The following is a 15,913-nucleotide window of genomic DNA, read 5'->3' as shown; positions in this document are numbered from 1 at the left end:
ATTAAAAAGTCACAAGATTGTGATGGACATCATCTCCACATGTTTTGATATAAAATTGCTTAAGGACCCAGACAAGCTGTATAAAGCCAATATTTGATTGTTGACCTATATATGTGACCTTGACCTTTGTGTAAGAGGAACAGGTCTTGCAAAAGACATGCCGTCTCCATGCTGCAAACATTGGTTTACATTTAGGGTAGCTCTTAACTTATTTGACCATTAAAATTAGCAGATGAATTATGATACTACAGTCTAGACAAGCTATGTAATGCCCATATTTTACCGTTTAAATACTTAATGTGCCCTTTCCCTTTAACCAGTCGACACAGAAAATAATAATAGTAATAGGAAGTACTGTCTCCAGATAACATCATACATGATTTATTATTTTAATATTGCTCATACAATGATCATCCTTTGGGGAAAACTGGACTTAACAAATATGCAGAAAGTGTCGTCACTGATAAGCCTCAGCAGTCAACACAGGCTATTCAGGTACGACAGTTCCTGCTTTAATGGATTTCTTTTATGAAAGGAATTCTGATGTATTATTTTTTATAAAAGGAATTCTAGTACACATGAAAATCTAGTTAAGGCTGAAAGTGTCGTCACTGATAATCCTGTGCAGACTGCAAAGATTTCTCTTTGACAATACTTTACCCACATGAATTAAGTCCATTTTTTCCAAAACTAGGCTCAAATGATGAACTTCACCATGACAAGACTGGACAGGGGAACCCCCAGAACAACACACGTAAGCACTGACAAGACTGGACAGGGGAACCCCCAGAACCACACACGTAAGCACTGACAAGACTGGACAGGGGAACCCCTAGAACCACACACGTAAGCACTGACAAGACTGGACAGGGGAACCCCCAGAACCACACACGTAAGCACTGACAAGACTGGACAGGGGAACCCCCAGAACCACACACGTAAGCACTGACAAATAAACACTAAACTCACTAGTGTGAGAGTAATAATGAACTGTCTAAAATTGTGGAAAAGTGGCCGTAATATATGTGTGTTAAGGTTTCGTCCCAGATTGGCCTGTGCAGTGTGCACATTATAATCAGGAAGAATACTTTCCACTTGTATGAAATTTTATTGATTTAAGGAACTCTCTATATAAGAAAAGTGCAGTTTTGGCAGAAAGTGTCATCCCTGATTAGCCATAGCAGACTGCACAGGCTAATCGTGGACAAAACTTGACAAACTTTCATTAAGCCCATTTTTTCCAGACGAGGCTTAAATAAACAAAACCAATGTGCACCTTAAGTAATCAATGTCCATGGGTAACACCAGCAGTTCATCCTTGCGCACTTCTGATATTTCTTCTTGCTGCTTCTCTATCTCCAACATGTAGAGGGCTACAACACACAACAGACACCATCTCTTACACACATGAAAACATGGAAATCTTCATATATTGCCAAGTTATGGTATTAAGAGGGTTTTTTTATTAATAAATTAAATCTTATTCTCATTAAAGTTATCATTAATTTGATTATATGATCCCCTTTAGGACTCCTTAGCCATGTGCATTGGATAGGGAAAAGACATGTGTGACAAGAAGATAAAACCTCTTTCGCATTTTGCTTCTTAGATTTTATAGGAAAACTTAAAACTGATATGGTGGCTAGATAATAAACTATTCAAGCAATTTAGAAAGCAATTTAACCAGTGGTTGGGTTTACCCTGTGAACATATCAAATAATTTATTGCATGATTTGGACAGAAAATGTCATTGCCTGTTGAGTCCATAGTATACAGGAACAAGGGACAAAATTGTCACAAAACCAGGTTTTCATTGTGAAAAAAAAATCTGATAAAGGGAGAAAAGTCAAACTGAACTTTTGAAATGACCAAAAAAAATTAACCCCCTTTGTAAGTTTTTTTTTTTTTTTAAATCTATTTTTAGTCGTGGCGACCTTGACATTGGAGATATTGACGTGATTCTTTCGTGGGACACACCGTCCCATGATGGTGAACAAATGTGCCAAATGATTTTAAAATCTCACAATGAATGACATAGTTATGGCCAGGACAAGCTCATTTATGGCCATTTTTGACCTTTGAACTCAAAGTGTGACCTTGACCTTGGAGATATCGACGTAATTATTTCGCGCGACACACCGTCCAATGATGGTGAACAAATGTGCCAAATGATTTTAAAATCTGACGATGAACGACATAGTTATGGCTCGGACAAGCTCATTTATGGCCATTTTTGACCTTTGAACTCAAAGTGTGACCTTGACCTTGGAGATATCGACGTAATTATTTCGCGCGACACACCGTCCAATGATGGTGAACAAATGTGCCAAATGATTTTAAAATCTGATGATGAACGACATAGTTATGGCCCGGACAAGCTTATTCCGCCAGCCCGCCAGCCAGCCAGCCAGCCAGCCAGCCCGCCAGCCAGCCAGCCAGCCAGCCCGCCCGCATTCGCCAATCTAATAACCAGTTTTTTCCTTCGGAAAACCTGGTTAAAAATATTATAGTTAACAAGTTAAAACAAACTAACTGATTTGTTTATGTCAACCCCAGACTGATAAGCGGAAATCCCAACAGATTTCTAAAATATCAATTTTAGGTGTAGCATTATTATTTACAATACCCTCAAACTGAAATAAAACATAGTTATGCAGCTAGCAAGAGTATGTAATTCAATGGCTTATAATAACTCACAGAATGTTCTGAGTGCATGAACATGTGGCAGATGATATATATGACTGAATGTCATACAACCCATGATTTATCACTTCATTTGGAGGATACAAATTAGTTTGTCCAGACATGTGTTTAACAAGTTTATTACTAAATTTAAAGTTTTATGAGTTGCAAAACAGTAAGCCATGTGAACATCTCAGTCATTGCAAAGCAAGTGTCTACATAGCAGCTCAAGCAAAAATTATGAGAATTCTAAAAACATCTTTTGAAAAGGAGGTGTTTAAAAAACTGTAAAACCGACATTGAACATTAAAACTGGGTTCACATATTGGGACTCAACATTTCTGCAAGCAAGGCATCCCCAAAGACTCAGTGAAATTTTAGGTGAATGAAAACACTGAATTAACAAGGGCTGTTTGTAAAACATGCATGCCCCCCCCCCCCCCCCAATATGGGCTGTCAGTTGTAGTGGCAGCCTTAAGTTTGTGTGAATACGTTTTTTGTCACTATGACCTTGACCTTTGACCTAGTGACCTGAAAATCAATAGGGGTCATCTGCCAGTCATGATCAATGTACCTATGAAGTTTCATGATTTTAAGCCTAATAATTCTTGAGTAATCATCAGGAAACCATTTTACTGTTTCGAGTCACTGTGACCTTGACCTAGTGACCTGAAAATTTATAGGGGTCATCTGCCAGTCATGATCAATGTACCCATGAAGTTTCATGATCCTAGGCATAAGCATTCTTGAGTTATCATCCGGAAACCATTTTACTGTTTCAAGTCACTGTGACCTTGACCTTTGACCTAGTGACCTGAAAACCAATAGGGGTCATCTGCCAGTTATGATCTATGTATCTATGAAGTTTCATGATCCTAGGCGTAAGCATTCTTGAGTTATCAGCCGGAAACCATTATACTGTTTCGAGTCAATGTGACCTTGACCTTTGACCAAGTGACCTGAAAATCAATAGGGGTCATTTGCCAGTCATGATCAATGTACCTTTCAAGTTTCATGATCCTGGGCCTAAGCATACTTGAGTTATCATCCGGAAACCATTTTACTATTTCGAGTCACTGTGACCTTTTCCTTTGACCTAGTGACCTGAAAATCAATAGGAGTCATCTGCCAGTCATGATCAATGTACCTATGAAGTTTCATGATCCTAGGCCTAAGCGTTCTTGAGTTATCAACCGGAAACCATCTGGTGGACAGACGGACCGACATGTGCAAAACAATATACCCCCTCTTCTTCGAAGGGGGGCATAAAAATATATTTTGTACAGTAAAGGTTATGAACAACAATTTCTTTAAAACACCTAATAAACTAATCTCAAATTTATTTCTATACATTAAAAAACAATTCAATAATATGTGCATACAGCTTATTGCATTGACAGCTCATATTTATTAACCCTTTCCCACTCAGAGACAAGGTGAAAATGGCTATGTGCAAACAGCATAAAACCAGAGCAGCCTGCAGGTAACTGACGGGGTCTGTTCAGGTTTTATGCTGTTTGCTGCTCATCAGTATCTTAGGGTTGGAAATGAAGCCTTTCAAACTTGAATATATTAAGAAAGGACTTACATTAAATTTGATTTCTAAAGGACTCAATGCGTTTGTTACTGGTAAAGGGTTAATTATGACCAAGAAAGGCCATTCCAACCCTTACCCAGCCAACCACTTTTCTACAAATACCATTTTCCCCAACAGCTGAAAACAATAAATTGATATGTAAATATATCCAAAGTAAAGTAACCTTCTATTTCGAGTCTTTTTTTCAGGATTCTGTCACTTTGAAGATGGCCAAGCTCTGTTTGTTGAACCTTTATCAGCTCATCTATAGACACCATTTGTAAAACAGCCACTGCGCTGAAATAATAGCAAATGTTAATTAAAAAACCTTTCATTTGGTTTAGTTAACAGCAAAATGACATAAATGCAATTTGCAACATATCTAAATAAGTTTGACATTCTTAGAAAGATAATGATTTAAATGGTTCTCTACAAGATAACAAATTAAAAATTAAATTCAGCTTTGCTTTCAATTAAACCAAATAAAACATTTTTTAGGGGGGTTACATTTGAACATCTTATCATTTAAGCTATTAAACTTAACATGAAAAACATGTACACCTCAATTTGTTCTTGCAATTGTAACTTTTGTTTTCAGGAAACAATTCCCTTTTATAGATCTTTATTTGTCTGTTTACAATGATTTTGACTTTTGGTGCATACAAAAATTAAACTATGAAGTAATTAGCAGTAGATGGACAGGTGAAATATAGACGTTTAAAAAACATAAATAAAACATGCACAGATTTTGTTAAATGGTAACATGATATTACAAATATTGTTGGAAATCTACTGAAAAGAGCATTTCACAATGTTCTGCTCATACATTGTATTTTGGCTACTTTTTATAATGCTAGATATGTTCTGGGAAAACCAGGCTAAATACAAGACTTTTCTGCATAAACAGGAATGTTAGCTAAGAAGAGACCTCCTTAAAACAAACAAGACGGTCAAGATTGCCCTAGTTCACTCACCTGAGAGGAGTCGGTTCATTCAATCTTTATCAAAAATATGACCTGAAATGCGCACCCCCCCCCCTGACAGCCATGTTTTTCAACGGACCGGAACCATTTTCAAACTCAACTCTCGTATCTAAGAAACAAATGTTCTGACCAAATTTCATAAAAATTGGGCCAAATATGTGACTTCTAGAGTGTTCACATGTTTTCACTATACATATTTAGAAAACTGCCCAGCTCACTGGCAGCCATGTTTGTTTACCGATCTGGACCACTTTCAAACTCGTCCGAGATGTCAATAAAACCAATGTTTTGACCAAGTTTTATGATGATTGCAGGGCAAAAAATGTGACTTTTTTACTGTCCACAAGCGTTTTTTACCATATAAATTATAAGGAAAACTGCCCTGTCCCCCTGGCAGCCATGTTTTTAACAGATAAGGACCATTTTAGAACTTGTCTGATATATCAATAAAACCAATGTTTTGACCAAGTTTAATGATGATTGGGCAAAAATTGTGACTTCTACAGTGTTCACAAGGTTTCTCTATAGCCAAATAAGGAAAACTGCCCCGCCCACTAGCTGCCATGTTTTTCAACGGACTGGCACCACTTTTGAACTCAACCAGCATATCATTAAGACAAACATTTTGACAAAGTAACGTGGAGATTGGGAATAAAATGTGACTTCTACAGTGTTTACAATGTTTTTCTTTTATTTGACCTAGTGAACCAGTTTCGACCTCGATCGAGGTATCATTGGGACAAATCATCCGACTTAGCTTTATGAAGATCAGACAAGAAATGTGGCCTCTAGAGTGTTTACAAACCAAATGTTGACGGACGGACGACTGACAGAAACCGATCCTAAAAACCAATAAAGACGAAAGTGTTGTTCCTTATTAGCCTATGAAGACTACACAGACCTATCTGAGATCACACTTTACGCCGATTCATGATGCCCTATTCTCCAAAACAAAATTCATGTTTATATGGTACTCCAATAAAAAAATGTTTTTATCGTTGTCTACAGACACAATTGCATCATATCTTGCCGTCATATAAGAATAAGCTTTTACCTTTTGACCTTGCCCTTAGGTCTGGAGCTTGCTCTGCTCAGAAGCTCGTCCCACTTGTAGGTCTCCAATTTGAGAGATCTCAACAGGTCAAGGTTGCTGTCAAGGAGATCAGCCATACGACACGCACTTTCGTATCTAGCCCGCTGCACACAACCTGTCTTATAACCTGCAGGTCAATATAAAATTGGCATTTGTTTATCTGAATCGTGTTCTGAGAAAACTGGGCATATTGCATGTGCGTAAAGTGTTTCCAGATTAGTCTGTGCAGTCTGCAAAGGCTTATCAGGGATGACACTTTCCGCCTTAATTTGATTTTTGCTAAGAAGAGACTTCATTTAAACAGAAAATGTCATAAAAGCGGAAAGTGTCGTCCCTGATTAGCCTGTGCGGACGACACTTTCCGCACATGCATTATGCCCAGTTTTCTCAGATCGCGACTCAATATCAAACTAGCGAGAAGCCTGCCCGGCCCATTGTCAATGATGCCAGTAATTATCTAACAAGCTACACAATCCACATATTTGACCTATATTGTGACCTTCACCTTTGTCAAGACGGAAAAGTATTTGCGAGTGGCAAATTTGTGGTCGATAACTTTTTTAACTGCATGACTAATAAAAAAGAAACAGTGTTTGGTTGTCCTGACAAGCGCAGATGCATTCAAACACGTATCAGAAAGTGGCATAATGACCATCAAATCTATTCTGTAATACAATTTGAACCACAATGGCACCTCAGACCAACAGTCTCATCTACTATCCACGATCATGAAAAAAACAGTTATAACCTCATTCAAAGCCTGTACCTTTTCTTGTTAACCGCATGTCAGCATTATCAGCTCTCAGACAGATACGGAATTCGGCCCGTGACGGGAACATTCTGTAGGGCTCGTTGGTGCCGTGGGTGGTGAGATCGTCTATGAGGACACCTATGTAGCCCTCGGTCCTGTCCACAATGAAGGGCTCGTGGTTTTGACCCTTCAGGCCTGCGTTGATTCCTGCGATGATACCCTGAAGCAGAACATGTTTGGGCCGTGCTCTGTGAAAAGGGGGTTTAATGCATGTGCGTAGTGTGTCTTCCCAGATTACCATGTGCAGTGCCTACAAGCATATCAGGGACGACACTTTCCGCTTTCATGGTATTTTCTTCCTAGCTAAGATCCATTCCCGGTGAAAGTGTCATCCCGGATAAGCCTGTGCAGGGACGACACTTTACGCAAATTCATTAAACCCCCATTTCACAGAGCGCGGCTCATTTGTTTATCCCGTCTACACACCTGCATTGATAAAGGGCTGTAGATTCATGAGTTTTTCTCAGGGAAAAAAGGGCTTAATGTATGTTGGAAAGACACTTTCCGCCGAAACTGGATTTTGCTTGTGAACAAAAAATACCACAAAGGCGGTAAATGTCGTACCTGATAAGCCTGTGCAAACTGCCTAGGCTAATTTGGGAGGAGATGTTACAAACATGCATTAAGCCATATTTGCACGGACCAAGGCTCATTTGTGTTATGGACATCAAATTTCGTAGATTCTTAAAATCTGGCATTACAGTTTGATCTTAAATTTGTTTGATTTTTGGTGTAAGCTAGAACAAAATAAGGTGTATTTCATGATTTTTAGAAACAAAATATATGACACTGCTGCAAAAAAATAATGTAGTTATAGAGTCAAAGGGAAGAAACCTAGTAACTCTACAAATACATAATACTGAGGTCTTTATGATCAATTTTGGTTAATTCAAAATATAGTACAATAAATCTTCTATTAGATTTGAAAATTTGGAATAATTCAAGAGCTACAATTCAGTATTACTTGTTTGTACATGTCATTTGGCTGGTTATTAAACTTGGTGAAGATTATATGCCAACTAACATTACCACCAAGTTTCATGATGATCTAAAATAAAATCATAGTGAGAGATTGGAAAAGGTAAATTATATTTTTTTTTTAAGTAGTTCATGAACCACAATTTAGAAGTGCTAAATGTATTTTTTGCTGATATTTAATGTCAGTAAACATTGTTACCAAGTTTCATGAAGATGTTATTTTAAACTGCTTGAGTAATTTAGCACCCACCCACCTGTCCTTAAAGATGTCCCCATAATACACTTGTAATTTGTTAAAATGGGCTTATAAGAGCAAAACATGTCCTAAGACACAAAAATGCGTAGGATACTGTATGTGATTCAGCACACCCACTTGTGCAGCTGCCTCCTCGTAACCAGTTGTACCGTTGATCTGCCCGGCCAGAAACAAGTTCTCTATCGGCAAGGTCTCTAAGGTAGGCCGAAGTTGCCGTGGATCAATGTAGTCATACTCGACACCATATCCTGTTGTGTAGCAGAATGAAATAGTTTCCAGCATGTGATGCCCTTATTCGAGATATCTTATTGTCAATCTTAATCTATGTATAGATTCAACATTTCAATACATATGTTTTAAGAAGAAGAGTTTAGTCGCAAACAAATCAGCAGTCATTTCTTTACCTGATGAATGTTGTCGGAGTAAGCAAAAGTATTTTTTGAGTTGGGGAAAAATCCAGATTATAGTTTTCACTTTTTTATGTAAAAAAAGAGACAACAATTTTTGTAAAAAATACAAAAATTACAAGCAAACACTCAATATGGCCCTCTATACACATACCAAGTTTCATCAACCTGATTAAAGACTTGTTTGAGTCCTCGAAACATCACAATTTAGTTTTCAGATATTCCAGATAGCCAAAAAAACATTTGTCAGATGACAAACAAGGTCAGACAATCTTTGCCTTATATCTCTAACAATGCCTACCAATCTGACAATCTTTTCCTTTTATCTCTAACAAGGCCTTACAAGTCTGACAAGCTTAGTCTTCTATCACTAACAAGGCCTACCAACAAGGCCTACCTAGTCTTTATATCTGTTGTTTTGTCTATCAAGGTCTATTAGGTCTGAGAATCTTTGTCTTCAATGTCTAACAAGGTTAACTGTCTGATTATATGTGCCTCCTATCTATAACATGGCCAAACAAGCCAGATAATCTTTGCCTTCTATCCCTTACAAGGCCTTCTAGGTCTGATAATCTATGCCTTCTATCTCTAACAAGGCCAACCAAGTGTAATAATCTCTAACAAGAGGGCCACCAAGATGGCCCTAGTTCGCTCACCTGAGAAGAGTGTGTTCATTGAATTTTTACCAAATGTATTGGGCTGTTTGTAAAACATGCATGCCTGCATATGGGCTGTCAGTTGTAATGGCAGCTATTGTGTAAACATGAATATATTAGTCATTGTGACTTTGACTTTTGACCTTGGTTTCTTGAGTTGTCATCTGGACACCATTTTACAGTGTTGAGTCATTGTTATTAAGACGTTTGACCTAGTGACTTGAACATTATGTTGGTCATCTGCCAGTCATGATAAATGTAATTACTATAAAGATCATGAATCTAGGCATAAGAATTGTCAGTAAATATCAAGCAACAATTTTATTGTTTTGAGTCACTGTGATGTTGATCTTTGATGTAGTGATTTGAAATTCAAAAGGGTTATTTTTATAATCATGATCAATGTACCTATGAAGTCTTTATCCTAGGTGAAAGTGTTTTTGAGTTATCATTTGAAAACCAATTTTTGTATTTTGAATCACTGTGACTGTCACCTTTGACCTAGTGATGAGAAGATAAATACGGGTCATTGGGGAGTCATGATCAATGTAGCCAACAGTTAGCAATTTACATTCCAAACCTAAATTTGGTAGCTGTATATTTTAGAACCCTTTAGCAGCAGTAGCATATATCCAGTGTTAATGTCTTCTTTAAACATAGCCTGTTGACTAGAGCTCACACACCAACAAATTACAGCAAAATGTTATTCCTGATCCCATACATTAACTTCATAAACAATCAATGTGTGTATCCTTCAGCATGACTCATTCCTTCCTCTCTCTCATAATCAATGTTAGGCATCATTGGGTTAGTATCAAATTGAGTTATTGGGTTTGTTCTTGTGTACTTGTAGATTTTAAAGCACATATGAACTGTAGTGTCCTAGTCTGATAACAAAATAATAATTGTATAGTGTTTTCATAGTTGACATGTTAAGATTTTAAATTACAAAACAAACAAATGAATTACATTCCTTCTTGCATCGTTTCAAGGTCAGCCCACTGTTAGTCTGTCTGGAAATTGTCAATTAAGTGCTTTGTGTTTAATTACCAAAACAAACAAAAAACTTTAAACCACAAACATCTTAAAAAAAGATGCAATGATTATAATGCACACATGTCAGATGGATAACAAAGTTATAAGATGTTCAAAACATCTACATGATAAATTCCATTTTTGATTGATTTCATAACAAAATTCTATCAACTTGACCATTATATTGTTTCATGATCCTAGGCGTAAGCTTTCTTGAGTTATCATCCAAAAACAATTTTACTGTGTCAAGTAACCGTGACCTTGACCTAGTCACCTGAAAGTCAATACGGGTCATCTGCAAGTCATGATCAATGTACCTATGAAGTTTCATGATCCCAGGCATAGGCCCTCTTGAGTTATCATCTGGAAACCATTTTTCTAAGATGAAACACCGTGACCTTGACCTTTGACCGAGTGACCTAAAAATCAATAGGGTTCATTTGCGAGTCATGATCAATGTACCTATGAAGTTTCATCATCCTAGGCATAAGCGTTCTTGAGTAAAACAATTTTACTATTTTGGGTCACCTCAATGTACCTATGAAGTTTCATGATCCTAGACGTAAGCGTTCTTGATTTATCATCCGGAAACCATTTTTCTAAGTTGAGTCACCGTGACCTTGACCTTTGACCGAGTGACCTGAAAATCAATAGGGGTCATCTGCAAGTCATGATCAATGTACCTATGACGTTTCATGATCCTAAGTATAAGCGTTCTTGAGTTATCATCCGGCAACCATTTTACTATTTCGGGTCACCTTGACCTTTGACCTAGTGACCTGAAAATCAATAGGGGTCATCTGCAAGTCATGATCAATGTACCTATGAACTTTCATGATCTTAGGCATGAGAGTTCTTGAGCTTTCATCCGGAAACCATTTTACTGTTTTGGGTCACCGTGACCTTGACCTTTGATCTAGTGACCTGAAAATCAATAGGGGTCATCTGTGAGTCACAATCAATGTACCTATGAAGTTGCATGATCCTAGGCATAAGCGTTCTTGAGTTATCATCCAGAAACCATTTTACTATTTCGGGGCAGCGTGACCTTGACCTTTGACCTAGTGACCTCAAAATCAATAGGGGTCATCTGCGAGTCATGATCAATGTACCTATGAACTTTCATGATCTTAGGCATAAGAGTTCTTGAGCTTTCATCCGGAAACCATCTAGTAGTCAGACATACGGACCGACATGAGCAAAACAATATACCCCCTCTTCTTCGAAGGGGGGGGGGGGGGGATAAAAACGTGACTTCCATAGTGTTCGATCACAAGGTTTGACCGAAACCATTTTTGAACTCAACTCTTGTATCAAAGAAACAAATGTTCTGCCCAAATTTCATGAAAATAGGGCCAAAAATGCGACTTCTAGAGTGTTAACTTTCACTATATTCATATAGAGCAAAATGCCCCGCCCACTGGCGGCCATGTTTTTTCACCGATCTGAACCATTGTCGAACTCATCCAAGATATCAATAAAACCAATGTTTTACCAACTTTCATGATGATTGGGAAAAAATTGTGACTTATAGTGTTTACAAGGTTTCTCTATAGCCAAATAGGGAAAACTGCCACTATATACATATAAAGAAAAATGCCCCGCCCACTGGTGGCCATGTTTTTTTACCGATCTGGACCATTTTCAAACTAGTCTGAGATATCAATAAAACCAATATTTTGACCAATTTTCATGATGATTAGAAAAAAATTGTGACTTCTAGAGTGTTTTCAAGGTTTCTCTATAGCCAAATAGGGAAAACTGCCACTTTATACATATAGAGAAAAATGCCCCGCCCACTCGCGGCCATGTATTTTCACCGATCTGTACCATTTTCGAACTTGTCTGAGATATCAATTAAATGAATGTTTTGACCACCTTTTATGATGATTGGGCAAAAATTGTGACTTCTAGAGTGTTTACAAGGTTTCTCTAAAGCCAAATAAGGAAAACTGCCACGCCCACTGGCGGCCATGTTTTTCAACAGACTGGAACCACTTCTTTTTTTTTGACCTAGTGACCTAGTTTTGCACCCGGCACGACCCAGTTTCGAAATCGGCCGAGATTTTATTGGGGCAAAGCTTCTGACCACGTTTCATGAACATGGGACAAGAAAGGTGGCCTCTAGAGTGTTTACGAGCAAATGTTAAACGAACGGACGTACGATGGACAAAGACCGGTCAGAAAAGCTCACCTGAGCAATCAGGTGAGCTACAAAGGCCTAATAGGTCTGAGAATCTTTGCCTGTTATCTTTTAAAAGGCCTACTTGGTCTGATTATCTTTGCCTTTTATCTCTTAAAATGCCTAGAAGGTATAATCGTTGCCTTATATCTTTAACAAGGCCAACCGAGTCTGATAATCTTTGCCTTCTATCTCAAACAAGGCCAACAGAGTCTGATAATCTTTGCCTTCTATCTTTAAAACGACCTACCAAGTGTTATTATCTTTGCCTTCTATCTCTAACAAGGCATACCAGGTCTGATAATCTCTGTCTTCTTTCTTAACAAGAGGGCCAAGATGGCCCTTGTTTGCTCACCTGAGAGGAGTCGGTTCATTCAATCTTTACCAAACGTCAAACTTGACCTAGATATTGTCCAGACAAACATCCTGGTCAAGTTTCATCATTATTGAACCAAAACTCTGGCATATGGAGTGTTTTTGTTTTTGTAAGATTTGACCTGGTGACCTATATTTTGAGTTGACCCACCCGTACCAAACATCAAACTTTGCTTACAACAAGATATGTGTTTGTCAGAAACACTATGTCCCCTTTTGCGCCGCTTTGAAGCTACATATTTGACCTTTGACCTTGAAGGATGACCTTGACCTTGACCTTTCACCATTCAAAATGTGCAGCTCCATGAGATACACATGCATGCCAAATATCAAGTTGCTATATTCAATATATAGCAAAAGTTATTGCAAAATGTTAAAGTTGGCCCAAACCAAAAGACCAACCAACCAACAGACAGGGCAAAAACAATATGTCCCCCACTATAGTGGTGGGGGACATAAAAATAAATAAAATGACCAAGATTCATAAAATCTGAAACAAAATTGTGACCTCGAGAGTGTTTACAAGGATTTTGTATAATATGAAAATTTTGACAATCTAAGGGCAAAAATTATGGTATTAATTATGTGATATATATAAAACCAATCTTTGTACCAAGTTTCATGAAGATTGGGCAAAAAATGTGATTCCTAGACTGTTCACAAGCTTTTTTTACTATATAAATAAAAGAAAACTGCCCCCCCCCCCTCGGCAGCCATGTTATTCAACTGACCAGAACCATTTTCAAACTCAACTCTCATATCAAGGAAACAAATGTTGTGACCAAATTTCATGAAAATTGGGCAAAAAATGTGACTAAATCTAGAGTGTTCACACGTTTCATTATATACATATAGAGAAAAATGCCCAGCCCACTGGCGGCCATGTTTTTTCACCGATCTGGACCATTTTCGAACTCGTCCGAGATATCAATAAAACCAAAGTTTTGACCAACTCTCATGATGATTGGGCAAGAATTGTGACTTCTAGAGTGTTTACAAGGTTTCTATATAGCCAAATAAAGATAACTGCCCCCCCCCCCCCCCAACCCGGCAGCCATGTTATTCAACTGACCGGAACCATTTTCGAACTCAACTCTCATATCAAGGAAACAAATGTTCTTACCAAATTTCATGAAAATTGGGCCAAAAATGTGACTTCTAGAGTGTTCAAATGTTTTCACTATTTACATATAGAGAAAAATGCCCCGCCCACTGGCAGCCATGTTTTTTCACCGATCTGGACCATTTTCCAACTCGTCCGAGATATAAATAAAACCAATGTTTTGACCAACTTTCATGATGATTGGGCAAAAATTGTGACTTCTAGAGTGTTTACAAGGTTTCTCTATAGCCAAATAAGGAAAACTGCCCCCCCCCCCCCCCCCGCAGCCATGTTATTCAAAGGACCGGAACCATTTTCGAACACAACTCTCATATCAAGGAAACAAATGTTCTGACCAAATTTCATGAAAATTGGGCCAAAAATGTGACTTCTAGAGTGTTTACATGTTTTCAGTATATACATATAGAGAAAAATGCCCTGCCCACTGGCGGCCATGTTTTGCAACTGATCTGAACCATTTTCGAACTCGTCCAAGATATCAATAAAACCAATGTTTTGACCAAATTTCATGATGATTGGGCAAAAATTGTGACCTCTAGAGTGTTTACAAGGTTTCTCTATAGCCAAATAAGGAAAACTGCCCCCCCCCCATCGGCAGCCATGTTATTCAAAGGACGGGAACCATTTTCAAACTCAACTCTCATATCAAAGAAACAAATGTTCTGACTAAATTTCATGAAAATTGGGCAAAAAATGTGACTTCTAGGGTGTTCACATGTTTTCACTATTTACATATAGAGAAAAATGCCCCGCCCACTGGCGGCCATGTTTTTTCACTGATCTGGACCATTTTCGAACTCGTCCGTGATATCAATAAAACCAATGTTTTGACCAACAAGGTTTTTCTATAGCCAAATAAGGAAAACTGCCCCGCCCACTGGCGGCCATGTTTTTCAACCGACCGGAACAACCTTTGAACTCGACCAACATATCATTAAGGCAAACATTTTGACAAAGTTACATAAAGATTTGGCATGAAATTTGACTTCTACAGTGTTTACAAGGTTTTTCCTTTTTTTGACCTAGTTTTTGACCTGGCATGACCCAGTTTTCAACTCGGCCGAGATTTTATTGGGGCAAAGCTTTTGACCAAGTTTCATGAAGATGGGAAAAGAAATGTGGCCTCTAGAGTGTTTACGAGCAAATGTTTAGGGACAGACAGACAGACATACGACGGACAAAGACCGGTCAGAAAAGCTCACCTGAGCAATCAGGTGAGCTAAAAAGGCAAACTAAGTCTGATTATCTTTGCCTTCTATCTCTAAAACGGCCATCCAAGGCTGATAATCTTTGCCTTCTATTTCTAACAAGCAAATTCGTTGAATTGATATCCCCCGCCAATATGCTTCTGGACACAAAAGTGTTATATTTGACACTCAAAAAAGCATTTTTCAAGATACAAAGGGCCATAACTCCGTTATTAAGAGATGGTGTACAATGCCATTTGGCGTGCATCATCCTAGTATCCATATATATACTCATATCAAGTTTCAATGAAATCCGTCGAAGCACTTCCAAGATATGACTCCGGACGGACGGAAAGACGGACGGACAACGCCAAAACAATATCCCTCCGCCGATGGTGGGGGATAATAAGGCCTTTCAGATCTGACAATCTTTATCTTCTATCTCTAACAAGGCCTGCCAGCACTTACAATCTTTGGTTTCTCCTCTAACAAGGCATACCGGGTCTGAAAATCTTTGCCTTCTATCTCTAACAAGGCCTATCAGGTCTGACAATCTTTGCCTTCTATCT

General features: G+C 38.2%; 1 protein-coding gene across 4 annotated transcripts in view; it reads right to left on the bottom strand.

Annotated features, from left to right (window-relative positions):
• LOC127844680 (protein MTO1 homolog, mitochondrial-like) overlaps positions 1–15,913 on the bottom strand; it is a 112,416-nt gene that overhangs the window by 12,954 nt on the left and 83,549 nt on the right. For all 4 annotated transcript variants that reach the window (XM_052375106.1, XM_052375096.1, XM_052375122.1 and 1 more), the window contains 5 exons: positions 8,497–8,627; positions 7,101–7,305; positions 6,296–6,461; positions 4,443–4,555; positions 1,277–1,373 (listed from right to left, as the gene is read on the bottom strand). In XM_052375106.1, the coding sequence (XP_052231066.1) occupies positions 1,277–1,373; positions 4,443–4,555; positions 6,296–6,461; positions 7,101–7,305; positions 8,497–8,627 (712 nt within the window). The remainder of the gene's footprint in view (positions 1–1,276; positions 1,374–4,442; positions 4,556–6,295; positions 6,462–7,100; positions 7,306–8,496; positions 8,628–15,913) is intronic.

The sequence above is a fragment of the Dreissena polymorpha genome, chromosome 1 (genome assembly GCF_020536995.1).
Source record: "Dreissena polymorpha isolate Duluth1 chromosome 1, UMN_Dpol_1.0, whole genome shotgun sequence".
In the NCBI taxonomy this organism is placed as follows: domain Eukaryota; kingdom Metazoa; phylum Mollusca; class Bivalvia; order Myida; family Dreissenidae; genus Dreissena; species Dreissena polymorpha.
The sequence above is the reverse complement of the archived record's forward strand: the minus strand, read 5'-3'. Positions and strand labels throughout refer to the sequence as shown.